Consider the following 27,010-nt stretch of genomic DNA (forward strand, 5'->3'; position numbering starts at 1 on the left):
ACTCCCAGAGCCTTGCAGAGAAGTAGTATGCCTGTCTGGGCACAGCAGGCACATTGAAAGCAAGGAGCAGTGATTCTGGGACCTCTGAAATCATCTAACCAGAATGTGACTAACTAATTAATAGTGTTGCTCTGCAGCTGATGCAGTATTATTGTTCCTGGTAACATTGGCACCGCAGATCTGGCTGCAGCAAGTCTCTGCTTAATGTCCTCCCTTGCACAGCCTCTACTGCACTTCAGTTCTTTGGGATTTACTTTTGACTCCCAAGGTGTAATACAGTATCTAGCACAAATATCTAACACCTGTGTTAGAAATCCTTGCACAACAACATTTGTAATTAAAAGAGCTGTCCTAACCTTACCTGTATGTATCCTCTAAAAGCATATCATAAATGCAGAGCAATGACTCAGCCACATATTTTGAATTGTGGGTTGTGCTTGGGTTGTTGTTTGTGTTTTTTGTTTGTTTGTTTTGTGTGTGTTTTGTTTGTGTTTGTTTGTTTTGTTTGTTTGGGGTTTTTTAAGTTAAAGAGAAAAGTCTTATTATAAAACAAGAAGCGTTTACTTACAGAGTCTTACTCCTTTCTAAACTAAGCTTCATTACTTTTGCAGAAACAAGTATTATACAAAGCATGTTCCCATCCATTCATACTGCAGGGCAGCTTGTTAGCATGGAACAGCTGGTTACACCCAGCAAGCTTTGGAAAAAGATAGATTTTTTTTGTTTGTTTTTTTGTTTGTTTTTCCTAAGTTCTAGTACATACTTCCAGTGCTGGAATGACTTGAATATCACACTTCAGGTATCTGGTAGGCCCTGTTTGATTCGCGGCACATACTTCTAACTCTTGTGTTTCTGCACAACACGTAACAGACCACAACAAACAAACAAACTCATGCAGAGCTTTTAAAATGGTGAAACCAGCACTTTATTCCAGCCCCAGAACGACCATAAGATCACTTTTCCCTGCTCAGGACACTTCTGTAGCATTTTTTAAACACTTGAGGCCCGAGTGGCCTGATGCTGTCACTCAAGGAACAGTAAAAATACCCACTAAACAGTCCCTTCAAATGGATGTAAAAATACTACAGTGCAAATCTTTTTCTGCAATATCTGACATATATAGCCCACATGATGACAGGTGTGGCAAACATTTTCTTGGAACTTGTTTTGGATTATCTTTAATTTTTTTTCATCTCTTCACAAACATAAATATACAATTTATATTTATAGACTTCAACTGTAAAATGAAATGGTATCTTATATATGTAACATTCATACCCTAAGGTAATAATTTTGACTTGATTAGACTACACTCAATCAATATAGATCAGTGGAATTTAGACTTGCTAAGTTAAATTTATAACCTGTGGGGGACAATCTCTATCTTCAGTGCATCAGAAGCATGTTTAAGCAACCCTTGGGGGAATAAAGATCACAGGCAAAATACAGGATAATCAAATCCAGAACCAGCCTTCTCAAAAGTGAGGGTCAGCTCTGACCAGCTGAAGCAGCATTACAATGAGTATTGCTGGTTGGGAATGCTGGACATGCAGCTTGGAGATGTTGCAGTGCCAGCATGGTGGAAAAATCATCTGGTGTTCTGAGAAAGGCAGAAGACTTTCTTCCTCTGACGTGTGCTCTAATGTGACTTTAAACCGTGATAAGCTTTCCCAGGCATCAAAACAGGGCTACACCATGCAACTCCCCATCTGCTTTAGTCACAGAATGTTAGGGATTGGAAGGGACCTCAAAAGATCATCTAGTCCAATCCCTCACTGCAGGTATCCATCTTTACCCTGCAGCTCAGCCACCAGCTTCTTGCTTTCCCTAGAACACAGTAAAGTTGTGCCAGCAACACACAAGAGACAAAAATCTGATAGAGAAGAGCAAAGATGAGACCAGCACAGCAAGCAGACAAGAGCTGCCATGGTTCACATAAGCACTGTGTGGGGCTGTCCCAGAGTGGGGGCAGTGGGCCTAAGCCTCAGCTGCAAGGGCTCAGCTACCTCCCAGCTGTGCCTGATGAAGCAGCAATTAGCTCCTCACTGGCTCCTTTTGCCCTTTCTTAGCTCTGAGGCTGTGGGTATGGAGCTGGTAGTGAGATGGGTGAGTACCCTGCTGTGGAGTGGGAAGAGTAGTAGCCCTTGGGTCTGAGGGGCTGGGGAAGGCAGAGGGGAGCATCCAGAGCTGGGAGAGGAATGGGAGTGAAAACTCACCATACCAGCTGCAGAAAAGCCTTGGAGGATGGCTGGCTGGAGGGGTAGAAGTGTGTTGCTTGGCACCAGAGTGCAATGGCTGGAAGATTAGCTGTGTCTGTGTGGATATGATCCTGCTCTTTATCTTCAGGAGAGAGAAGGTAAGGAAGTGGTGTCTGCTGATATATCCCTTATCTAAAACACTGGAGTCAAAGCCAAAAATAATCTTCTCCAACTGCAGTAAATTCTTGTTGTTTGTCACTATGTTGTGGAGTATTTTGTAGTTTCAGATGCCAGTACTAATGATTTGTAAGGCTCACTAATATACAGGAGGGCTGAGATGGTCTGGTTTTGGTAGCTGCCTGGCCTCTTACAAGAGGAAGTTATAGAAGCTGATGATATAATGTTAGGACTCCAGAGATTATCTACAACTGTATTGCAAAAACTGATTCCTTTCAGGTTTACCAGTAATAGAGACAAAATAAATAGACTGTACTAAGATCAAATCACGTTGGATTTATAGGTATGGATTGGAATTTTATAACAAATCACATGGTTTAGGAATATTGCATTTTTCTCAAAAAAATCCTCTAGCTTGAAATAAGGAGCTGGTAAGAATAGCTTGCCTTCTTTGAGTCTGACATCCTTGAAGCTGAAGACACCTGGGACTACTCACAGCTGTGAATTTTTGATGGCGTGCAAGCCAGAAGGTTGTCTCTGAATCTAACAGTTCTATAGCAATCAGGTCTGATCCCTCTTAAACTTTCCTTGACAGTCAGAGTTCTGGATTGGATTTTGGCTGCTTTCCATTTTAAATGTGGATGTTTGTAGTACAAATACTTCAGTGAAGCCTCCCAGTTTGCACCAAAAGTGGAGAGTTACTCTTCTGTTACCTCTTTTTGCAGCTTTGGTATCCTTTGCTATTTAAATGAAAGCTGTAACTCACAACTGGCAAATTTGGCAACCTGTGAGGCAAAGCTGGTATTGAGATACAAAAAGCAAAACAGAAGTGCAATCTGATGAACTTTTTCTTAGCAATTTGTTTTACTGAATGGACTTCAAAGATTTGGCTTGCTGTTTGCTAACAGGGAGGAGAGTAGAAGGAGCTATAGGGATCCTTGTCACTCAAAATTGAGTAATTCAACTTGTAACACCTTTGGAAAATATCAGTTCAGTGTGCACGTTGCTGTTGTTCTGTCCTTGCTGTTTCAATGGAACGTGTTTCAAGTTGCATTGCGGTCAAGAGTTGGAGGTAGAGTGATAAGTTCTGTCAAGGCTAAGAGGGCATTTGCAAAGGACATTTTTCAGCCTGTTATTTGATGCTGAAGAGCCCAGGTGAAAAGGAGACCCTCAAATTAGTAAACTTGGTGTAGCTGGGTGTAGTACAATGTGGTGTAGTTGGTTTCCCCAGGCTTTTACCCTGATAGTGCTTTAAAACTGGGAGCAGCAGAAGTCTGTATCAGTTGCCTGACATACAAATTTTGCTTGCTACCTCCCTCATAGGAGTGTCCCACATGACAATGATACAGCTTCTAGTTATTGTATATGGGTTTTTTTTAATGTTTGATTTTTTTTTTTTATTATTATTTTTTTTTGTCTCTGTCCCCCTCCCTGTATTGGGGTGAATGTAGCATTACTTAGTCTTACCCTTCCCAGAAAATGAATTGTCTTGCTTTTTGTGCTATTGTTTGTGTGATGAGACTAGGGAGTTATGTTGCTTTTACTGAGACTAACAGCTGTCTTGAGAGCATTTGGAGCTTCTTCACAGGTCCTTGCTTCGTCCATAGGCTTACAAGGATTATGGTCTCTTTAGCATGGCTTTTGGGAAGCTAAACTTCCTTTCATTCCATATTAGCACAGCTTGAGTCAATCAATTTAATATTGAGAATCCAAATTTATAATGTATAGTCTGTAGTGGGAATTGGAGTGTTTATTATGTTTTTATATTTTTATTATCCTGTTTATAAAGATTTTAAGAAAATCTGAGAATAGATTATCATTTTTATATTGCCATCCCTCTTACACACTCTAGAATCATTTCTAGAGGAGCGACTGGCTTCATTTATAACTGTGCCATTGCTGCACTTAAAATGGTTGAGAGAGAGTTGGCTAGAAAAGACTTCCTCAGTACCTGGGCTAGAAAAGACTTCCTCAGTACCTGTGATAGTGAAATTATGGGTGTATGGTACAGCATGCCCTCGGTTCTCTAGCTATACAGTGCAAAGCATGTATGAATGTAAAAATAAATGTAAGTGCTCCATACAAAATCCAAATGGGTATATGAAAACCATACCAGTAATTTTGTAACTTGGGCAAACAGCACTCTTAGTTTATGCCAGTTTTGCACCACATATTGACGTTCATGATCTTCCTTTCTGGTGACAGGAAGGCAAAGACCTTCCACAAATAAAGAGTAAGGAAGACTAGGGCTGAAAAGCTGCTGTGTTTCCTGCATTATGCAGCCAGATGGGTAAAGTGAAGGACATGCATTAGAAATCTGGTGCAATGATTCAAATAGTTGGAGAAAGGGCTGCCTCCATTTGTTTCTAGGAAGCACTTCATTGAACAGTGTGATTATGGACTTCTTTGGCTTTTACCTGTGTACAAAGGCTTGTTTGTAGCATTAAGCCTTCTAGTCTAAATAAGAAGCTTTCTAATATTAAGATACTTCCACAGAGTCACAGAATGGTTGAGGTTGGACCTCTGGAGGTCATCTCATCCAACCTCCCGTGCTCAAGTATGGCCACTCAGAGCCATTTACCTGGGACTTTGCCCAGACAGCTTTTAAATATCTTCAAGGATAGAGACTCCACAAGGTCCCTGGGCAACCCATACCAGTGCTTGGTCACTCTCACATTAAAAACATGTATCCTGATGTTCACAGGGAACCTCTTGTATTTCAGCTTGTGCCCATTGCCCTTTGTCCTGTCACTGAGTACCACTGAAAAGAGCCTGGCTCCCTCTTCTTTGCACCCTCCCTTCAGGTATTTATATACACTGACAACATCTCCCCCTGAGCGCTTTCTTTTCCAGGCTGAAAAGTCCCAGCTCTTTCAGCATTTCCTTAGAAGAGAGATGCTCCTTCATCATCTTGATGTCCTTTGGTATTCCACACTTCCAAAAGCCAGCATCGATGGCAAACCAAGCACCTGATTCAGGTTACATACATGAGATACACAAACTAGCGAGCAATTAATTTAAAATAAAACGGACTAGTAAAGAGAAGTTCTCACATGCAGAAGCATTAAATAAATGCAGACAAGAAGTGACTATTGTGAAGGGTAGTCGACTCTCGGCTAAAATAACTAATTTATTTCTGTAGAATGCCTGGTCTCTTCAGTCTACACATCTGATACATAGTGGGTTTTTTGTGTTTGTTTTGTGTGGGATTTTTTTGTTTGTTTGGGTTTGTTTTGTTTTAATGTATTTATTTTTAGGTCACAGCTCTTTCTGTTAGGGGAGCATCCCTGACAGTTGTTGATGTTTACAGTGGGGATTCTTAGGTTATTTAAATGTAGTATTTGCATATATATTTAATGGCATAAGGGAGTGTGTTAAAATGGGCCATGTAATGAATAGAAAATTGTGCTAAGTTAAACCAAATATGTCTAAAAGTTTTGTCATTTATTTCTTTAAATTACCTGGTTAAGCCTCCAACTTGCAGAGTGATTAAGTGCTTACATGTGAAATATCCTCTAAAAACTTTGACATAGATTGCTAATCCTGGACTGCAGTACATCATTGTGATAAGACTAAAAATACCTCTCAAATAGACAGAGGTCATAATTACTGTTATACTTCCATCCTTCAGTATTTGCAGCATAAGAGGAAAAAACTGGCCATACAAATCCTCTGAGATTAATTCCTTAACAGAAAAGCTTTTAAGTATCACCAGTTTCAGGGAGACTATCAAGAGTTACAGGCATGCAGGCACTACCAGTGAATGGGAGGGAATGACTGACAGGTAAAAACATTCAGACACTGTACAGTGTTTCTCCTAAAGGCAGGGTGGGTTGTGTAAAAAGCTGGGGGGCTAAAGCATATCAGAAGCAGGATTGGTATTATGTTGTTTAGGCTCTTCTTCTGTGTTTGTTTGTTTTCCTTTTACCTCATACGAACATATCAATATTGTCATATCAAGTCCTGTTGAGGAAAATACATCATGGCTATGAAATACACATGGGATTGACTTATCTGGATGGAAAATAGAGTGAAATCTCAGCTTTCACCTTTCAGAGAGCATCGGTACCTGAAGTACTTGAGAAACCAAATAAAAAGATGATGTTGCCATTGGCTGTCTTGAGTTCGATGTGCCTGTGGGAGGTGTTTTTTTAAAGGTTCAGGTGTGATGGCAAGGCTCCTCAAGTCCTATGGAGTCTGACCTAAAAGTGAGACAAATTGAGGAATGCTTGTTGGCCACTGCAAGTCCAAACATGAGATTTGTGCCTATTCGTGGCTATTGTAAACATGAGATTTGTGCCTATTCGTTGCTATTGTGAGAAACTCCTGTATTCAAATAATGTGTGAAACTTTGTAATGAATCTTAATTTCTCGATTTTGGCTGCCTTCTGGCTTAAGTGCAGTCTGCAAGAACCACGGTTTTAGACTCTGGGCCCTACAGTGCTAATTAAATAATCTTGTCAGTATAGCTCTTGGTGCTGTTTTCAGTACTTCTGTGTAGAGTCAAGAAGTAAATATCTCAGAAATTAATTCATTATTGTAAAGTCCAGTGCCCTTAGGTTAGTGGGTTATAGGAAACTGGCAGCCACAGATGACAAGTTCTTAATGCCTGCAAGTGAATAAGCAAGACACATAGCTAAAAGTGTAGCTTTGCTTTTTAGTCATGGTAAAAGAAACACCTCTGAAAAGTCTGTCCCTCTGATGCAATATCAAAACTGCTTGATTTACTTGAAAACAACCCCAGATTTAATTTAGAGACTCTATTCTTTTTCTTGTGTGCTGCCAAAAACAAAGGCAAAAATCTGGCCTAGGGTATCCTTAATTACACACTGCCAACCTAATTTTCTTGAAACTTGGCTTTTGCTGGCACCTTTGCAGCTACATTAGTTTTCAACCTGCTTAAGACTGCTGAAGATGTTATAGGAAGAGAGTGAGTCTGTGAATTTATTCCTTGACTCTTACGGAAAGTATGTGCAGTATAATGTAGTGCTGGTTAAACAGAAGGGGAGAGGTGGGAGTCATTCCAGGGATGCTCTGAGACTGGCAGAATGGCTGTGTTCTGTCTCTTCCGTACTGGGGGTGCAAGGAGGTGGGTAGAGATGCCTGGCTGTTTCCAAAACACTTCTAGGGCTTCTTGAGAGAAAAGGAGGCTAGGAGTAAGGAAACATCTAGTAAGAACCACTTCTTTAGTGCATGTTGAAAGTCCTTGTTGTAATTCTTAAGTGAATGGTTTATCAGAATGCTGTACTAACACGTATTAAATTTGCCTACCTAACTGTCAAATCAAGAAATCTTGGGAAATGAAAGTGCAAGTCAGCCCATGGCAGACCCTGTGTTTATATGTATGATAGATGGCTTGTGATGAGAGAATAATAGTATTACTGATGTGTTCCTGCTCAGAGACGTGAATACAGATTGTATTGACGTTAAGCAGTAACTCACAGGTAAATTTTTAAAGCAGAGAGAGTTCCTACATGGCACTCTAAATACTAAGCTGAAGGCTCAAGATAAATGTTTGCAGTCTTCAATCAAGAAACTTCAGTGGGGATGTAGGAATAATTAATTGGCCAAATTATTTACTGACTTTGATATGAATGCTTATTCGGTGTTTGGTTCCCTGCAGCTAAAGGATGAAATAATTGCCCCAAACTTCAGTCTCTTTTTCCTGCTCTAAGATAAGGGCACATTTCTGAGGTGATTATTTCTTAATTACCTACATTATGCTGCTGATACCTGCCAGATAAACACAGCTTTTCCTTTTAAGCGTTGCTGAATATTAAATGATCCTGCATTGGGGGTGGGAGAACCCGATCTGGAATGTCCACCTTCCCTGCCTTGCTCCTTGATGGGGAGGACAAGACCTATGAGTGGCTGATGGGGTGGGACCCTTGAGGGGCTGGTGGTTCCCCTACTGTAAGGAAACATTGGCCATGATGGGGAGTGAGCTCCATGAAGGTGCTAAGGCTTAGTGGATAGCTGTGGTTTTCTATTTTATTTCATCATAGATTGATTGTTAAGCTATCATTAGCACAATCCTGTCCCGTTATACACAGTTGTCTCCATTATATATATAGGATAACTGAAATAATGACAGATCATCATCTATGTTGCTTCTTGAGGCACTTCTTACTGGAAGGAGGGGCAGTCCGTAGAACTCAACTTTTAGATGTGCTTCATTGTAGTATTACTATTTCTGATTTTGGCTTTTCATTTCTACCAGCATAGGAGGGGGAGGGTAGATGGGTGTGCGATGTCTTGGTTTTGATCACATCATTGAATTTAATTCTTTGGCTAGGTATGTATTGTTTGAGAGAGGTATAACTACTACTACTAGAAACTAGGAAAAAAAACCAACACGCAAAACTCATATTCTTAAGCATCAGTGTCTATACCAGCTATTCAGGCAAAATATATTAAGAAAAAAATCACTCCTGCCTGTTTACTGTTTAAGCTGTTTACTGCATTAACGAACTGCCATATTTTATCCAGTCTCTGTGCAAGCAGATGTGCTATAATCTTAATTTATTGCTTGTCTTTCCTTTGCAACTGGGTTAAAAACTAACAAGTAAATGCAGGAACTGCAGACAAAGCTGACAGGCTTAAGCTGCGGTATGTATGCTAATGTATTTTTCAAATAGCTTTGAAAGGTGTGATTATGTCTTCCTGGTTTGGTTTATATTGAACTATAAAGAGCCTTAAAATCAACAGTATCTTGAGATTTTATTGAAAGTATTTGTAAGCAGCCTTTAAGAAATTTAACATAATTGTGTATAATGACATTGTGCTATTCATAAAGTTATTTTAATTCAAACTTTCCAAGAAACTTTCAATGAGAGTATTTCTTTATCTAAAGAAATTGGAAGTGCACCAGTTTTGTCCACTTGGTAGTAATTTCTAAGGCATTGGGGGATGTAACAAATAGTAAAGTTTGTCAATGCTGATGCTCACTTACAGAATTTTTAAGGAAAAAGCTAGGTGTGGTTTGTTTTTAATATTCAAATGCTGATGATCTCTGAACAGGCGAATGGAGGAAGTCAATCAAAACCACATATGAATCTGTGCCTGGGAAAGCAAGTCTAGAAGAAATGCAGATAAACGAGTGTAGTAGTTTAGAAAATATTTATCTCCTTATTTAATTTTTCTAAATAATGTTACAAGTACTGTAATTCATAAGAATACAGAACCAAAGTGTCTGCAATAACAGGAACGTAAGTACTTATCAGAAGAATTTATTTGCCAAACACTACCTAGGTCTGTATTAAGTGGGTTGACTTGGAAGTCAACAGTCTCATCTATCACCTATGGCCTTTTCCATGGAGGTTTGTTTGTCCTGAGGCAGTGTGCTCTGGTGGCAAAGGTGGAGTGGCCTCATGAAACTGTGATTTGCAGATAGAAGGAAGTGACTGTCCTCTTTTGTTTGGGAAGACTGGGACTGAGGTGCTGTGTCGTTTCGGACATCTCGCTCAGCCCCTTGCCTTTGGCTGAGTAGCATAAGCTGCATTGTAAGAAACCATAATGGGAATTCAAAACCAAAAATCATTCTCTTCAACCAAGGCTATCATTAATTTTCTTTCTTCAGCAAGCAAGCAGACAATCTGGGGAGTTAAAAATGCAAGGTTAGGCAGCAGACAGATGGATACTATGGTGTATCTTGTTTGTGTACAAAGCCTGGCTCATATTTCATAATAAAGTCAACTGTTATTTTGATGTTTTACTGCTATTTCAACTAGTAGTCTGCTGCCTGCAAGCATCATCTTTACAGGAACTGGGATTTAGGGGTTGAAGTAACATTCTTGTTCTGCCCATGTTTGGGCCACTCAGGTTTTCCATTTGTTCACATCTATATTTTTATTGAAAATTGATAGGTGCTGTAATTGCAGCCTGCTGAAAGCAAGTAGGTCAGAGCTACACTTTCTGTTCCAGAGGGGCTGCTGGGACTGGAGAGACAGAAATACATCTGGACGGTTTTTCTTCCTGTGTGCCTGTCTGTGTGCTGCAGACACTTGTTAGACTCCTCACAACTGCTCACCAAAATACTTTCAGAGCTATTACAGAAAATCAACTGAAGTATCTGTGTTTAAAAGGTCCCTCCTTATTCACTGTCATCATACTTGTCTTGGCAAAACATTTTTCTCATAGTGCATTGACTCAGAGTTGTGCTAACTCTCAAGGGAAAATTTCTTGGAGTGCACTGATGATGATTTCCTAACAGTGATGATGGAGGAGCTGGTGAGGTGAGAGACCCTGCTTGACATCCTATCCATAAAGAAAGAAGGACAGGCAAGGGATGTGAGAGTTGGGGACTACTGTGGCTGCAGAAGCTGTGAGATGGTGGAGCTCAGGATCCCAAGAGGAGAAGAGCAAAGCAAAAAGGGGGATTGCATCTCTGACCTTTAGGAGACCAGGGAGAATACAGAGATGGTGTCTGATGGTGCAGGGATAGGGTTAGGAAAGCCAAGCCTGGTAGGGATATGAAATGTGACAAAAAGAACTTTTGATGAGTACATCTGCAGCAAAAGGCAGAGTGGAGGGAAAATGTGGGCCCACTGCTGAAGAGGACCTGTCAGCAAAGGACACATGAAAGTCTGAGGCACTGAGCCCCTTCTTCATCTCAGTCTTTACGGGCAAGGCTGGGCTGCCCTTTGGGATGCTCAGGTCACCAAGAACAGAGGGGAGGTGCTGTGGGAGCTGGTTGATGTTGCTGCAAGGCTGCTCCCAATTATCTTTGGTAGGTCATGGGAATCGGAGGAGTCTCTTGAGGACTGGAAGAAAGTAAATGTCACTCTGATCTGCAAGGAGGATCTGGGTAACCCTTAAATTTCCCTTCTATTGTTTGCATTTAAATCAAGGATGTGGCTTATCAGTAGCAGTCACTTAATGTATCTTCTGTTTGTTCTCTTATTTATTAATGCATGAAACTCCAGGTTATGCACTAATCACATACATCAAATATACAGAGGGAACCACAATTGTCTTCAGTTGCTCATGATAAAAATCATTGTTCAATATGTGAAATGCTATCTCTAGTGAAGAAAAGTGAATGGTTCTGTTACCTGGTTTTACAGGGCCAGGGTTATACTCTGACTATTCTGGCTTACAGTGATATGAACTGTCCATGGGACTTTCACTTCACCTGGCATTGAGAAAGGTTACTTTATTTGACCAGATGCTTGCCTATTTCCACATAAAATTCAGGTGAATCATCAGTCATTACTTTGTGTGTGTTTGTTTGTTTGGTTTTTTTTCCTCCCAATTCCAGTCTTTTCTGAAACTCTCAAATTGTTGGTAAGGGATGCTGCCCCTTCCTCTCTTTTTTTCTCCTCATTTTCCAAAGGCATAAAACATAGTCAAAAAAGTTTGTGGGGTCAAAACGAAGTCTATCATGTGCAGATAAAGTGTTGCAGCAATGGTGTTAATCTGCTTTTGTTTTATTTACTTATTTTATTTCTTGTTTTTAATAACCAGGTCACTTTTTCTACCTGCTACCAAATGGTAAAAATTTGTTCTCCATTGTTTTGTTCAATATCAAGAAGGGATCTATCCCCAGAAAATAATGTCCTTTGAGCTACTTATCCTAAGCTCTCCTTTGATAGTCAGGAAATACATATTTCTGCAGTTTCTCCAAGGTAAATATGAGTAACTAGAGGTCACCACACTACACATTTTTGAAGGGCATAGCTGACTATATGAAGAGAGTGACTAACAAGGTTATGAATAGTTCATCTATAGATACTGTGTTTCAGAGAAGACAATGAGATAGGACAGATGATAGTGTCAAAGTTTTGTAGTGGTGTGTTAGTTTTGTTTTTATTCCTGTGTATGCACTTGTCTTTCTCACCGGCACTTAGGAAACCTATTCAGCTCTTCTGGGTTTATCACTTTTAATAAGCACAGCCCCACTCCTGGCAACTTCTCTACTGGCATCTCAGAGAGAGGTGCTTGGAAAAGCAGGTGATAAAGCAGCCCCTTCTGAAGGCGGCTGCATGAATTGTTCATTCTAATGCATAGATTTAAGTTGCAAAGAATGTAATTTTTGTTGGAACATCATGAGTTTTTAAATGATATTAAAGACAGATGATGATAGACTCCCAAAGACATGTGAGCCAAGGAAGATTTCACCTTTGCTGGCCAGAGGAACAACATTTTGTGAGGAACACAGCATATAGCTGATGATTACTGACAGCATTTTTGCTTGTAAGATGGAACAGCTTTCTTCCTGCTAATTTTTTTTTTTTTCCACTAAAGAGTTTTGGGGTGTGTGTTGGTGTGTTTTTTTTTTTTTTTTTTTGTGTGTGTGTTTTTTTGTTTTATACTCCACTGTTATTAATTTGCACTGTGGCTGGATTTGTAGGACTAGTTTTGTTGCTGCTGTTCTGGGAGCAGAATTCTTAGCCATATGGCACAATGTCTTCATTTCTATGTGACAGACAGAAACCATTATTTGGTTTGGCAGTGGTGGGAATGTTTGCCTCCATGAATGATTTTCTTAGGCTAACTCCATACTCCACTGGAGAAAAAAAATACATATAATGTGCAAATTCTCTTCAAAGGGCAGTTTTAGTACTGTAAATGTTTAAGAGAACAATTCTGGTCTTGCATAAATCCAAAGCTTGCCCATTACAGTAATACATTTTTAATTTGGCTGAATTCAGATTTTTTTTCCTTTTTTGTTTTTCAACTGTAGAAATAAGAGAAGAGAGGACAGAACTCCTGACCCAGGACACTCAAGAGATAGGAATTGTCATGTACACACTGATTAATAGACATCAGCCTGACTAGGTTAGAGTTACTGGACCCAGACATTTATTGAGATCTGAACATCTGAAAAGGCTACATAATACCACCAGCCTCCAAGAAGAGCTGTTTCATAGTAGAAGTTCCCCTCAAGATGCAACCCCAATAGTAGAGGAAATTCTGCACTCTGATTTTAATTACATGCATCAATCTTTTCTTTTCAGAGAAAATGAACTGATCTGATAGTAGTGTTCCAGCTCAAGGGTATTTTTGTAATAAAAAAATTAAACAAAGGTGCTACCACCCACCCCATCCATTCTGGGCTGTGCAAGAGGGCGTATCTCCCAATTAGAGAGTACACAGAAGTGCACTTTGGACTGAGAGCATTTTTGTGCAGGAACCCAGTTATTTTCCTGAAAAGTATCACACTGGCTTTACTTTGCCTGACAAAATAAGGGGCTGGTTAGTGCTCAGAAGAAAATGTTGTGCAGAGAAGCTGGGGAGGGCTCAGCATCGCATGGTTCACTGAGAACCAGAGGTTGGCAGGCCCTGCCCCAGCTTTCCCCAGCCCCCGGGCAGGAGGTGAGAAGCAGATGTCACTCTATTCCCCCTGACAAGAGTCAGAACCTTCGTGGCAATGCACTGAAGCATGATTTTAATCTGAGAGTACCTTCTTCACAGGTGACAATGTTAAAGAGCTCTGGCACCTGCTGCTGTGGTGATCAGGGTACCAAATTTCTGAGTTGTAGATTTGAGCACCTTCATAAACTGTTCCCAAAGTTAGGCCCTGGTTATGGTCCAAGTCCTCTTCTGCTGCCTTCAACTCTTCAAACATATAAAAAAAGTAAACATTTTAATCACAAGACAGATTTTGTGGTTTAATAGATTCCTTAATCTAACACTCTCCTCCTGTTTGACCCATTGTTGTATCTACAGAACTTAATTTGACTCAATATATTGCTATTTCTATAATTAAATTCCTGCTAACTGCTGAACCACTTAAATGCCATATGAAAAACCCACTTCTTCCCAACAACTTGTTAAGCATCATTTCACAAACTGAGGGAAAATGTCATTACTTTGATACTTATGTTTTGAATTTGTTAATGTTTGAAAACAAATTATTAATAAACACTAAGCATGAAAATTCTGCCAAATATTGCTTTAAGGAAACAGAATTTTGAGGGCTGTGGACTTTTATCCTCGATCAAGCACAGTAGTTCTAACACTGTCATTAACATAACTTGCATTAGCTTAAAGCAAATACCTAAAATCAGCACATGGTAGGGCTAGGATGTACATATTTCTTGACTGAATACCATCAAAATTCTAAGACTAATTTACAGTTCTAGTATTTGCCAGGGCTTCACACATTATTGCTGTTTTGCAGTATGTATATATAACATTTTTAAAATAAAAGCAGTCTGCATCTCAGTGATCAAATATATCTGTCATGCAAGTGAGACGATTCCAGACTAAATCACTAAAGATGGAAAGCTGGAGCAAATATGTACAGATTTATGGGGAGAAAACATTGTTTAATCTCATTTGTAGAAATGCAAACTGCACTCCAAAAATGCTAGCACATAGAAATGGATTATCAGAGCACTCCTGTGTTAAAAATCTTCTTCAGAATGAAATTTTCAGCATTTAGCAATGACAAGTGCCGTCCTTGAAGATCACAAAACTTGAAAGAAACTCCATACTTTTTCTCGTGTTACTGCAATATATTCCTTTTATTTATTATTGTCTCAGAGGAAGAATGTTACAATGTAGTGTTTGAAGCAGCATTTACTTGGCAGCAGAGGACAAAGGATGCATACAAACACAGGCAGAAAAACAACTTTATACATAACCTCATATTCAGAACGAAAATAAAAGCCACCAAATTCACTACTGAGACCTTTTTTCCTTACATGGGGGGGTATTTTTAAGGATTCCTTGCCTAGGGAATGATGTAGCTTGATAAAAGCAAAGTACTTTGCAGAGAACAGAATATAAAGCTATTTCCAATACTACTCATGAAGATAGGTCTGAGGTAGAAAGGTGGTCATGGCTTTCCTCTTCTGTAAAATGTGGGGTTTTTTTCTCTTCTCAAAATAACTACACTACTTCTTTTAATAGATGGAGCATTTATAAGAGCCAGCATCTTCTATTCCCACCTTGACAATTTTGCTCCACCCAATCAGGAATAATACTTCGCATTTATAAAGAGCTTTTCAGACACTAACTAAGCAAGCCCTACAAGACCTTTGAGAGGTGAATACTATCATCCCCATTTTACAGATGGGAAAACAGAGGCAGAGTGGTTAAATGATTTGCCAAAGGGTTCAGAAATAGCTGGCCCCAGAGCCGACATGAGAATGTGGTCAATGCTGTGCCCAAATCACTCCTTGAGCAGCAGCAGCAGGAGGCCAGGAGTGAGGGCTGTGCCTGCTGGACAGTCTACTTGGCACCACCTCACAACATTAGAAATTCCTGACCTGCTTTCTTAATGTCATCTAGCAGTTTTTGACAGCAGTAGAGAATTTACAACTCTTCCAATACCATTTTGAGATTTTTTTTCTTTAGTATTAAGTAAGAACAACACAGTTTAGTTTCTCTCCACTACACATGAAATACATTGCATGCAGTTCTACCAATTAAAGGTATGTCCTGAAACTAAAGCAAATGCCCATGCAGCATTGTAAACTCTGTGAAGGCATTAAAATCTCTTACGATTATTTTAAAACTAGAGATCAGCTGATCAGTGACATAACTTTCCTGTAATTATCCCTACTTAAAGTACATAAATAAACGATTTCAAAAATGAGTTGCAAGATTACAATGCCAAATGATAATATCTAAGTGCACTGCAATTTTGAAGAAAATGTTCCATTGCTAATAGTATTGGAAAGGGCTTTCTAATTGTCTCTTCACTTCCAAGAAGCAGATAAAAGAAGGGGATCTCAGGCAAATGAGCTTTACTTCACAGACTGTAAATTCCAAAACTTGAAGCAAGTTTGGCACAGCGGGGAACAGCAAAGCTTTGTCTCTGAACAAAGTTGGGAAAGATTATACTAACTTAGACCTTACAAAAACCAACTTAAGCTATCATCTAAGTCCTCTTTTTAGCTATCATCTTCCAACTCAAAGTTAAGTAAGGCTTAAAAAAAATAATCCTCCAAATGGAGTGTGTTGGCTGGAAATAACTAAAATAAAGTTAAAAATACCATTTTGGTGCATGAGGATGATAGTTATGACTCAAAATTAGAGTTTACCGGGTTTAATGGAGTTAAAATACTGTAGCTTGCACCCAACAGCAATTATTGTTAATTAGTAACAATAATGCAGATTATGGGAACTTCATATGCCAATTCTGAAAACAATTCAAGGGTAATCTGAAATATCTGTGGTTAGATGGTTAGCATATAAATAATCAGTACAGAATATTAAATGTGTGAGAATATAACTAAGGGTATTTTACAATGTAAAAACAAAGAGCTGAAAGGAATGTATAAATGTAACATTTTGCTCCAAACTCCTTATGCAGTTCTCTTTACGTTTATCAAAAAGAACGTATATAAAGCCCCTGCCCCTTTTCCCACGGCTGTATATTTATACAAATCAGTGACAAATACTCCACTGCTCATTAATTTACAGTTGCATAGAAAGGGAAGAAGAAGAAAAAAAACCAAAACAATACTATAAAAACATCTTTGTCTTTGGGTATTCAGTGTTTTGCTATTTCAAGTAGAACACGCAGTCAGAGGAAACAGCATGTTCCAGGGTCCCACGCATCTTCCGATGAAGTGGAACTCGTGACTGGTGGTTTGTAGAAAAGGGCTGTACTGCACGTCAGGAAGCACTAGTCACCATCCAAATGAACACTTCACATCGCCTGTCAGGATGAGAAATAACTACATCAGTACGACATCAACACGCACAGAAAGGTCTGGAGATTCTCAATTCAGTTAAGGAGAATGACATAATTTTACAAAAACCCTCTATCTTAAAACTTTAGATGTATTGGCCCAAGACTCAGCAAATCACTGAGGCATGTAGTTAAGAGAAACCTAATTTTACTATACTAGTGTGTTTAAAATTCTTGTTGAGTAAGACCCAGAGGACAATAGTCTACAGAGCAGTAAATATATAATAACTTATAGGATCTCCATGTTCTGCACTCATAGGAAAAAAAGGTTTAGGCAGACTACTGTCCTGTCTGAGGCCTAAGTGGTAAAAATGGAGAGCACACAGAGTCTGGGCTTGGACTCAGCCCCTTCAAATGTGAAGTTGATTTCCAGGCACCTGTTTCAGGATTCAAATCCCTCAACAGACAAGTGTGCCGTCTCTAATGATTCAGGAAGGGTAGGTTTGCAGTAATACCATTTGGGAATCATCCTGTATCTAAAAAAAAATAAAAGGCTTTTTCAGGAAGATTAGTATTATTCACCAATAACACTGAAAGCTATCTCTGTGCCTGCTTAGGGAAAGGATTTCTGAAAAATGCTAGTTTAATTCATTGATTTAACTTATCAAGAGACTGAAACACAAACTCTGAGTTGATTGCAGGGCATGATTCACCCCATTCTCTTTAGAAATTCCTGTTTGGGAGGCTGATCCTACTATCCGAGATATTACTATTTGAGAAAGTGTTCACAGAGCAATATTTCTGAATTTGTATATATTCATTTTGGGAGGGTATGACCTTTCAAACTGTGGATTAATGGACAAGGTAAAGCAATTTGGGGGACTAAATAGACTCCCTACCACTTAATTCTTCTGAAGTCCCACACAGCAACTTGTGTTAGTCTTTAAAACTCATTTAATAATCAAACTTTCAAAGAACTCTGCAATCACACAAGATTATGTCATTCCTTATTTGTCATACATGGGCTCCAATATCAACCTAAAACTATATCAAGTGTTGTTCATATTTCTGTTACTTATAACAGAAAATTAACTCATCATTCATACCAGTTCGATTTTGAAGAACAATATCTAAATACTGGATTGTCTTCCAGATTTTTGTGAACTCTGAAAGCAGACAAATTTCTGCTTCAAGTTTGTAAAGCAGCTACCTTCTGGGAGAAGGCAGCTCCATGTAATGCCTAAAATGCTGTGTGGCTGCTCATCCTTGTGCCCTGGTGCCCATAGCTCCTCAAACCGAAGCAATGGGCAACAAGGGACAAGGACATCTGGATATTTTTGCAAAACCCAGCTTTGATCTTGCAGAGCTGATGTTGGCTTGAAACTAGGTGGCCTTGATAGATTTGAGCTGATTGCATCTGGTCAGCATCACAGAACTGTATACTGTAGTACCTTTGGTAATGCCTGAACTAGCAGGAATTCTCTATTAACTGGGATACTGCAGAATCTAGCCTTCTTGTTACACGGGCCTATCTTCCAAACAGACCTCTAGGGAAAAAAATATAGAAAAAAAACCCAGCCACTTTGCTTTAATGGAACTTTTCCACTTGCTTTACTTTATTTCATGTAACTATGCGAGTATGTAAACATGCCTCATACCTGTGGTCTGCCAGTGAAACTTGCTGCAAATAGAAAAAAACAGAAGTTAGAAATCTATATGATTCTGTATCTTGGTGGTTTAAGAACAAAGCCAGTGTCAAGAAAATAAGTAATACAAAAGAATTGAAAGACTTCTACCTTAAAAAAAATTAAACATTTAACTTGAAGTGTGTTGTTATAATCTATGCATAACTTTTTTCATAAATTTACTTTTCTTGTAACAGATTTATTGCATTAAGAATATACAGATGATATGATTTTTTCCTGTTTCACTTCTTACTAACCCTATAGACCTATGAGTACTGTATTATTATGCTGTGTGTTCAAAACACCCTGTTCTGGAACTCACTTGGATGCAAAGGCAGGAATGCTCCACAGTCTTGCACAACTTGTCTGGTTCTGAGGACCAACTTCATAAACAGGGATGGAAAAGCAGCGTTACATCCATCATTAAAGGATGTGGACAGCAAATTAAACCCAAACTCACCACTAAGAGAAGTGCTGGCCTTACTATATGAATAATGGCTTCATAAGGGATATTTAGAGTAAATAGAAATGCTGATTTCAAGACGGATTATAACGTGAAACCCATAAAAACAAATACAGCAAAAGAGAAGACTGGCTGTATTATACAGTCAAGACAGGATAAAAATAATCTACCTAAGCCACAGATGCTAGTAACTGTCCTTAATGAAAGCTGTGACTAAGGTAGGAGAGATCAGTAGTGATGAGATGGCGAAAAAAAAAAATTAAAAAAAAAATGTTTCTATTTTAAAAAAAGAAATGGACATGATATGTTGAACATGAAGGCTATTCTAATAAAATTTAGCTTGGGTATAATTAAAAAACGGTAAGGATATCATTTTTTAATATTAGGAATACAACAACGCTCTTAAACCGGATTGCCTAGGGAATCCATGGTGTCTGTGTCATTGGATATCTTACAGAAGAGGTTAGATAATTGTCCATCCAGAAAGACAAATCCATCTCAAACAGCCACAGGAAAGAACAGGGACTAGATGCTCTGTCATAGTCTTTCCTAGCAAAACTCCTAGAGCTTAATGCACTCTGTTGGGAAGGACGGACAAATAATACTCATTATAGGCTTCTAAACCAGTATATGAATCTTCAATGGTTAAACGAATATACTCCTAGCAAATCTCCCAAGTAAGAGATGTTCTAAAATGACTAAAGAAGAGCAAACATAAGTAGTACCTGTGAACTGGGGCATGCTGGTTTGATCTGATTTCTGCCACAGCATAACAAAGGGAAAATCACATAGAATTTGGAATGGTGAGTTTTTTTAATCTCAACTGCTCACATATGCTTCAAAATATTAAATGATGTGAGCCCCTGGTTTTCACTTTCAATCCCCTCTTGCCCCATTCAGGGTATCATTTAATGGATATTAGATGATGTTTTTTTTTTCATGTTTCCTGGTTGTGGAGAACAGCCATCATTAGCAAGCTTGCCCCGACACATGAATTATTATGTCTGCAAATTTGTTGTAAATTCATTTGGGCCAAATGTTCAGTAGCTGCTATACTCCTTATGCGTGCAAGACAGGAATTTGCAAAAACAAGAACTGATACTGGGCTTGTGTTTTCTACCGATTTGTATGAATACACACCATTAAGTTGTGCTGAGTAGCTCCGCTAGCTGTCGATTTCAAGAATAGATGCTCCTTAGAATAAAATCTTTGACTTGCAAAGTGATGGGCTCTGAGCTATTGAACTCACTGAAAATCTCAAGGGACAGCCGAAACAAAACATGTTTTGCTACATCCTAATTTGCTTCTCAAAATGTGCAAAGTGCATCTTTGATGCAGTTCTTCACAGCCAAACTATGTATGTACAAGAGATAGAAGTGGTATTTTGACAGGGTCCACACTGGGTTTACAAAATAGGACAGAATGTACTTCAGTCTTATTGCTTCCAGAAGGATTAGAACAGAAACACCTCCTTCTCACTTATGCCTTTTAAAATTGACCATTATCATTACATTTCATTTGAAAGAACTGTTGAAAGTTTCAGACTATAGCAAAGTTTCCACTACTGTTTTCCTAAGGGAAAAGAGCTGAAGGTTAAGATATAAGTGTATTTTTTAAAAAATACGTTGAATAACGAAGCTGCCACTTCACCCTCCTGCCGAAACCAACAATCTGCATGAAATACTGCTGGGAGCAGAGAGAGAGCAAGCTCCTCACTCCTGCAGGTACAGTGGAACTATGGAAGGAACAGGATCCATGGAAATGTATGTCAGCTGATATAAACCACACATATAAAAGTAATTGGTTTACCTTTTCATCTCCCTTTAATAGACACTGAATAAAATATCAGCTTTCAATGCATTTAAGCAGGGAAATCTGTTAAGTGTTGTGTTAACAGTTATTGCATCTGGTCAATTAGTTTAATAACTGGTTCAATAATTAGTTCAGGCAGCAAAGATTGGGCTATGGTCCCCTCCTGTTACCTAAGGCCTTTTTCTCAAGTTTTATTAGAGAAACATAATTCAGAAATTCTGAATCTATGTTCACTTAAGTTCTACATAGAACTTACATCAGCAGCAAATTCTAGCTCTCCTTTCCCATATGTGAACACAAACGAAAATTCCACATGGAGCTATAGTCTTTTCTTACAGTGAATGACTTCCACTGAAAACATGAGACTATTTATTTCCTTTCACAAATAGTGTCTACTGAGGAACTTTGAAGAACAAAATTGTGTAGCTTGCATATCTTGACAAGAAATCTTATCAGAGGGAAGATTGTTGTCCTAGTCAATAACATAAGAGTGACTTTTTTTTCTTCAAAAGACCTCCTCAAATTTGGTATTGTTTTCAGACACATCATTTGTTACACTTACAGCAGCAAGCTGGAAATGTGCTGTTGATTTGCTCCATAACATCTGTTAGATCTGTGTTGGTATCATGAGGTGGAACTAACAAGTCATCTGCAAATAAGGCAACAAAAAAGAGCAATGGATTTAGTAAGGAGAGGAGAAAAAAAGAGAGAAAAAAAATCAACATTCTGAAAAGCATTCTCATCCAACCTTCCAGTTAAATATGCCTTTATATTTCAAACAAAACCACTACCTGAAGCCTTTGTAACTTAATGTGTAGGAACTGTCATTGATAATTGCCAGCTTTGAGAGAGGAGGTGAAAGTTATATTATTGATTTGCAGCAGAACTCATTTCTCTTTTATTAAAGCTTAACCATTGCACCCAAGATTTAAGCTAGAAGAAATTGCCAACAAGGAGCTGTATATAGGAATTTATAGTTAAAATAAATAAAAGGTTTACAAGATGAGGGAATTACACTAGGTAGCTGCTCAGTTAATATTCTGTTCCATTTTCAGATGATTTGTCATGTAGCTTCCAGAGTGAATACAACATTCTTTAAAAAAAAAAAAAAAAAAAATATCTTTTCAATGGCCTTTATTCAATGTGCACCAGCAATTTCACTAGTTTTAAAATCCTCTTTGCTATTTTTTTTTTTTAATGCTGTATAAAATTAAGGCAAGGGAATGGTTAGGGAATACAACTGGCTCTGTTCCTGGTAGTGCTATTAGACAGCATCTCTCATAAATCTACCATTGCATTAAATCAGACTCAAAGGCATTCCATGTTTTTCTAGATAACATGAAAGCAAACCCACATGTCAGTGCTGAATGAAAACTTTTCGGTATGCAAGGGAATACTTTTCCTGTTTTCACAGAAATAATTTTTAATCTATAGCACAAAGGCTTGAAAACAAATACAGGGAGGAAATTGCATTTAAGATAATTTGAGAAAAATATGTTATTTTTTCCCCTAATTTTGAACATTCAATGGTCTGTGGTTATTTCTGCTAATTCCCAGTGGAATTAGTGAGTTCTGCTTTTGCATAATCTACAATAATCTTTTAAGAGAGAAGTCCCCTCAAGTGCAGAGGTTATACCCTTAAATGCTTATTAATTCCTGAAGATGTGAAAACTTTGAAGGGTGGGGTCATCAAAATACCAGAATAAGCAGAGGATACACAAAAATTTTTAAAGCAGCCATCAGGAAGCTTCTATTATGTCTTATGTATATTTGATTACTTGGGTGAGAATGTGTGTTCTATGACAAACAGCTCTTGGCTCTTTCAGTGCAATGAAATCTGGTTCACCCTTCAGTGGCAATGTATTTGCCTAGTTAATTCACCTGCTTAAAACGGATGTGACCACAGAATCCACTGACAGCAATCTGTAAGTCAGAGTCACAGGGATTCTTGTGATACTGCAGCTGTTTGCAAGCATGGGGAAAGCAACAGCTGCAGCGAGTCCTGCCCTCAAGAGCATCGCAAAGACCAGTTCCCTTTTATTTAGAAATCTTTTCAGAAAGATGCCAAACCTATTCAGTAGTCACCTCTAGACCCATGCAGCACATTATCTGATCAAAACACTTACCTGTCTGATGAAACTGTGAGCTTGTCTCTTGCTCGAGTGGGTAGCCGAGGGCAGAGTGCTGGGATGAAGCACAGGAGGAGGTGCCATTAACCCGGGAATCTGACTCAGGCTACATTAAAGAGAATAATACCCAAATTTAGATAAATCGTATCTACAGAATTTAATTGTGAGCTTGTATGCAGTCACCCCGCTCATTTCCTTTTTTATGTCCCCTTTGTTGTTTGCTCTCCAAACTATTTAAAGTTGGCTTAGGTCTATACAACTGTTTTTCCCGTTTTTCTTCTTTCTTGTAAGAAATTATTTGAGAAAGAGAGTAGTAATATGGTATTTGAACTCCAGAACTGACTGTGCTGAAAAAGCAGAAGCACCTGAAATATTATTTACATCTAAAGCAGCTATAGAACATTAGCTGAAATGGTTCCCCCAATCATTTATCTTTTTGATTGCAAATCATGAGATTACTTCCAAACAGCTTAAAGAGCAGATTATTTAAGTAAATCTATCTAAAGTAGATACCGAATTAACAAAAACATCATTACTTTTAAGATATTTTTGAAACTGAGCAAGTACCTAAAACACCTATGAGACTCGATGCAAAAAATATACAATATGACAGTACATTTGTACACAAGTTTGCTCCTTTGTAGCTCACAGCCTTAAGTCCAACATTCTTTTTTTTTTTTTTTTTTGAGAGAGAGACAATTTCCAGTTTAAAAGAAAAATCTTCAACAAAATTGAAGATTGTTGAACAAAGGAAAATACATTTTCTTCCATACACAGTGGTGAGAAATAGAAGGAAATGTTCCCTTGAGCACTCAGCAAATCTCTTTTTCTCCTCCAAATCTCATCTCTCAGCATGACAATACCAACTTCCAGCTTTGACTAAAAGAATAAATCAAGATATATTGCTCTGCATTTAGAAGACAAAGAAAAATGGATATGTTTTCAGGCCAGCCAAGTATTTTACCATCAAGACACTCCTACGAACAGCGAATGCTTATCGAGTAGCAAAGTCATTTGCTATTCAGTATCAGGCTTCAACCCAGCTATAGGGTCTAGGTAAAATAAGTGGTGATTTTAAAATGGCCTAGCCAGTTAAGCAGATGAAGAGTGGGGTGTGGAGCAGAAAGAAAAGGGTTCTGGTAGTGGCATAAATGCCTCACCATAATAACCAGATACTGAAAAATGTTAGATGTAAAATAGTTGAGGATACAGCTGAACATATTCACATGATTAACAGTTTTACTGGGAAAGAACTTGAGAAAAAACTCTAGAAAGTAATGTTCTACTTGACCCCAGTTGCATAGCACCTACAAAATCTGATCACCTCCATCATCAGCCCTCTTCAGGCATCATGAAGTTAGTGCATTCTTATTCGAAACAACCCAGCTGACAACCCTTAAGCCAGAAACTATAAGAAAATAGCCCTAAATGTTATTATATGCTGTTATACCATACACTTACTATACTATGCTGCTTCTTCCTGAACAAATGAAAGCAGGGACACCAAGCACGCCTCTGGGGGGATGAGGGAGAACTTTCTAACTCCAGTTTCTTGGAGTTTTCAAATTTTTTCATAGGCAAAGCAAAATAAAGATATGAAGGGACAGATAAGTTCTTCTCCAGAAAACTCTGAAATTGAGATATTTTTCTGTGTGACAGCAGTTTTTAAAGTATTTCAAGGGAGATATTTATTTTAATCATTTTTTATGTATAGTGCTTTATTTCAATGTGTCTTCCACTGGTGTCTTTTCCAAAGAAGAGCCTGAAGTGAAGTGGATTAATGGACAGATAAGACATACCTGTTCTTCCCTTGACTTCTGTTGCTTTTGGTAAAAACCAAAGCAAAACACCTTCCCCCACCCCAAACCTCTGAATCACAGAAAGCCTCAAAAAAGCCAGTTCCCTTTACACATCCATTATGGATGTTTCTTCTTGTTCCAGACTTTGTCTCCCAGCCACAAAAGAAACAGTCTCTTCTGCTCTCTTGATAACGCTCCTATGCTTCCAGCTGAAGAGGGAACTGCAGTCCCTATTTACTGTCTTAAACTCTGATCATATAGCCATTGGCAGATGGTTTTAGCTCCCATTAACTTCAATATCAAATACAATGTGAAACCTCTATTCAGTAGCTCGACAAGCAGAGAAAAATCTAAACAGACTTTGAATGCCCTTCATAATAGATCTCACTTCTACTTTACACATGCAGAATCTAAAAGGGCTGAAGAAAGAAAAGTGAAAATGGATTATTTTTTATTTTTTTTCTGTATAATTAACATGTTAGTATCAAAGTTGTCACATGCCAGTCCTGTTTCACCTTCCTCTTTGACACTATAATGTCAGGCAGACAAAAATTACAACATTGTGTGACAGCTATGAATCCTTTGGGCTTGCTGAAGTAAAAATAGTATGGTAACCTTGGAACTGTGACCTGAAGTTTGCAAATGTACAGCGAGCATGCATGTGCATTTCTGCTAAAGGTGCTCTCTAAAAAACATCTTAGAATGCTCTTATATAGATTAAACAGTTACTACAGGAAAGCATCTAAGTTTCAATAATTTTCTACCTAAATATCTATCTATAGATAGACTCACTCCAAGTCTTTTAGAGAAAAAAAAAATAGTCCTAGTGTTTTAGATTCAGTGGCAAATTATTAACGCAAACAACAGTCAGGAGGCTGTGTGGAAAGGAGAAATGCAGAGACTTGTTGTTGACAGAAGAGAGAAACAGAGGTGGCATAAAATGCCAGTTACAGCCAAGAAGTGCCTTTAAGACAGTTATGTCACTTAATACCAGTAATAAGTTCTACAAGAATTACATGGTTGTTATATATTTTGACATTTGGACTCAGGAGAATCTTCCATACAAATCATCCATCTTGTTAATGGAAAAGTTATTCCTTATAACCACTAACAACAACAACAAAAAATTGGATAGCCAATAAAAGCAGAAGAAACAAATAAATATACTTAGATGCTCAATGATAAAGGCTTCTGATAAAGTCCTTCCCCAAGCAGTGCAAAATGTGAAGACTTTCACAGACTGTGAATGGTGAACACATGAGAGAAAACCAGACATGCTGAAGAGTGGTAATTTTTTCAGAAAGTTAAGGGGGCAGTAATGGGATTCAACAGTGCTTCATAATTGTATTACCATCAAAATAAAGAAGTTCCAGAGAACATATACTAAAAATTTGAATTATTTATAATTTCTGAATCCTCTTCAGCATCCTTGCAGATAGTTAGCAAAAAATGTGCTTAGAGGTAGGTCAAAAACACCCTACTAGATAAAGTAAGGATGCATTTAGAAAGGCATACTGAAAAGTCACAGATATATTATAAAAGCAATAATGCAGACCTTCTCATATATTTTATTTCATACCAGCCCCTCTGCTAACAGACAGAAGAGAAACAGGAACAACTTAGGGAAAGGCACCTAGAAGAATCAGAAGCACAGTATGACTCCCACACAGTTGGAAGATTTCAGACAGGAAGGATAAGAACAACAGTATATAGTAAATGAGGTGTATATGATCAGAAATATGGAAAAAGGTCAACTCTGTTCTACCTTTCCCTATCAGAAAATAGAAGCTGCAGGATTCCCAGAAAAATCCAAAGGCAGCTCTTATAAGAAGTGCTCCTACTACTGCTCCTTACCTCTGCCCACTATTGCACAACTGCGTATATCCTGAAGGTCTTACTAAGAATGTTATAAGGATATTGAAAAGATTACAAAATTATAAGATTATCCACAGCTACATGAGAAAAAAAGGAAGTTTTAAAGGGTAAACATGTTCCTACTTTATGTACTGAGCTGAAAGTGACTATGGGTTTTGCAGATTTTAAAGCCTTCTCTGAAACACCTAGTATTGGCCACAGTTCTCAAGATATTTACTTCATGAATGATTGCTAACAGTTGCATCAGTTGTTATCTTCCCTTTTAAATATTTAAGCTACTCAAAT

At 38.3% G+C, this 27,010-nt stretch overlaps 1 protein-coding gene across 3 annotated transcripts in view; it reads right to left on the minus strand.

Annotated features, from left to right (window-relative positions):
• Positions 1-14,815: 14,815 nt before the first annotated feature.
• UTRN (utrophin) overlaps positions 14,816-27,010 on the minus strand; it is a 372,502-nt gene continuing 360,307 nt past the window's right edge. For 2 of the 3 annotated variants that reach the window (XM_065057531.1, XM_021294904.2), the window contains 4 exons: positions 23,049-23,157; positions 21,485-21,571; positions 18,621-18,643; positions 16,470-16,989 (listed from right to left, as the gene is read on the minus strand). In XM_065057531.1, coding sequence (XP_064913603.1) covers positions 16,981-16,989; positions 18,621-18,643; positions 21,485-21,571; positions 23,049-23,157 — 228 coding nt within the window. In that variant the 3' untranslated portion in view covers positions 16,470-16,980. Of the gene's footprint in view, positions 17,009-18,620; positions 18,644-21,478; positions 21,572-23,048; positions 23,158-27,010 lie in introns of all 3 variants that reach the window. The other variant, XM_065057532.1, reaches the window with a different exon arrangement.

Source organism: Columba livia, chromosome 3 (genome assembly GCF_036013475.1).
Source record: "Columba livia isolate bColLiv1 breed racing homer chromosome 3, bColLiv1.pat.W.v2, whole genome shotgun sequence".
Lineage (NCBI taxonomy): Eukaryota > Metazoa > Chordata > Aves > Columbiformes > Columbidae > Columba > Columba livia.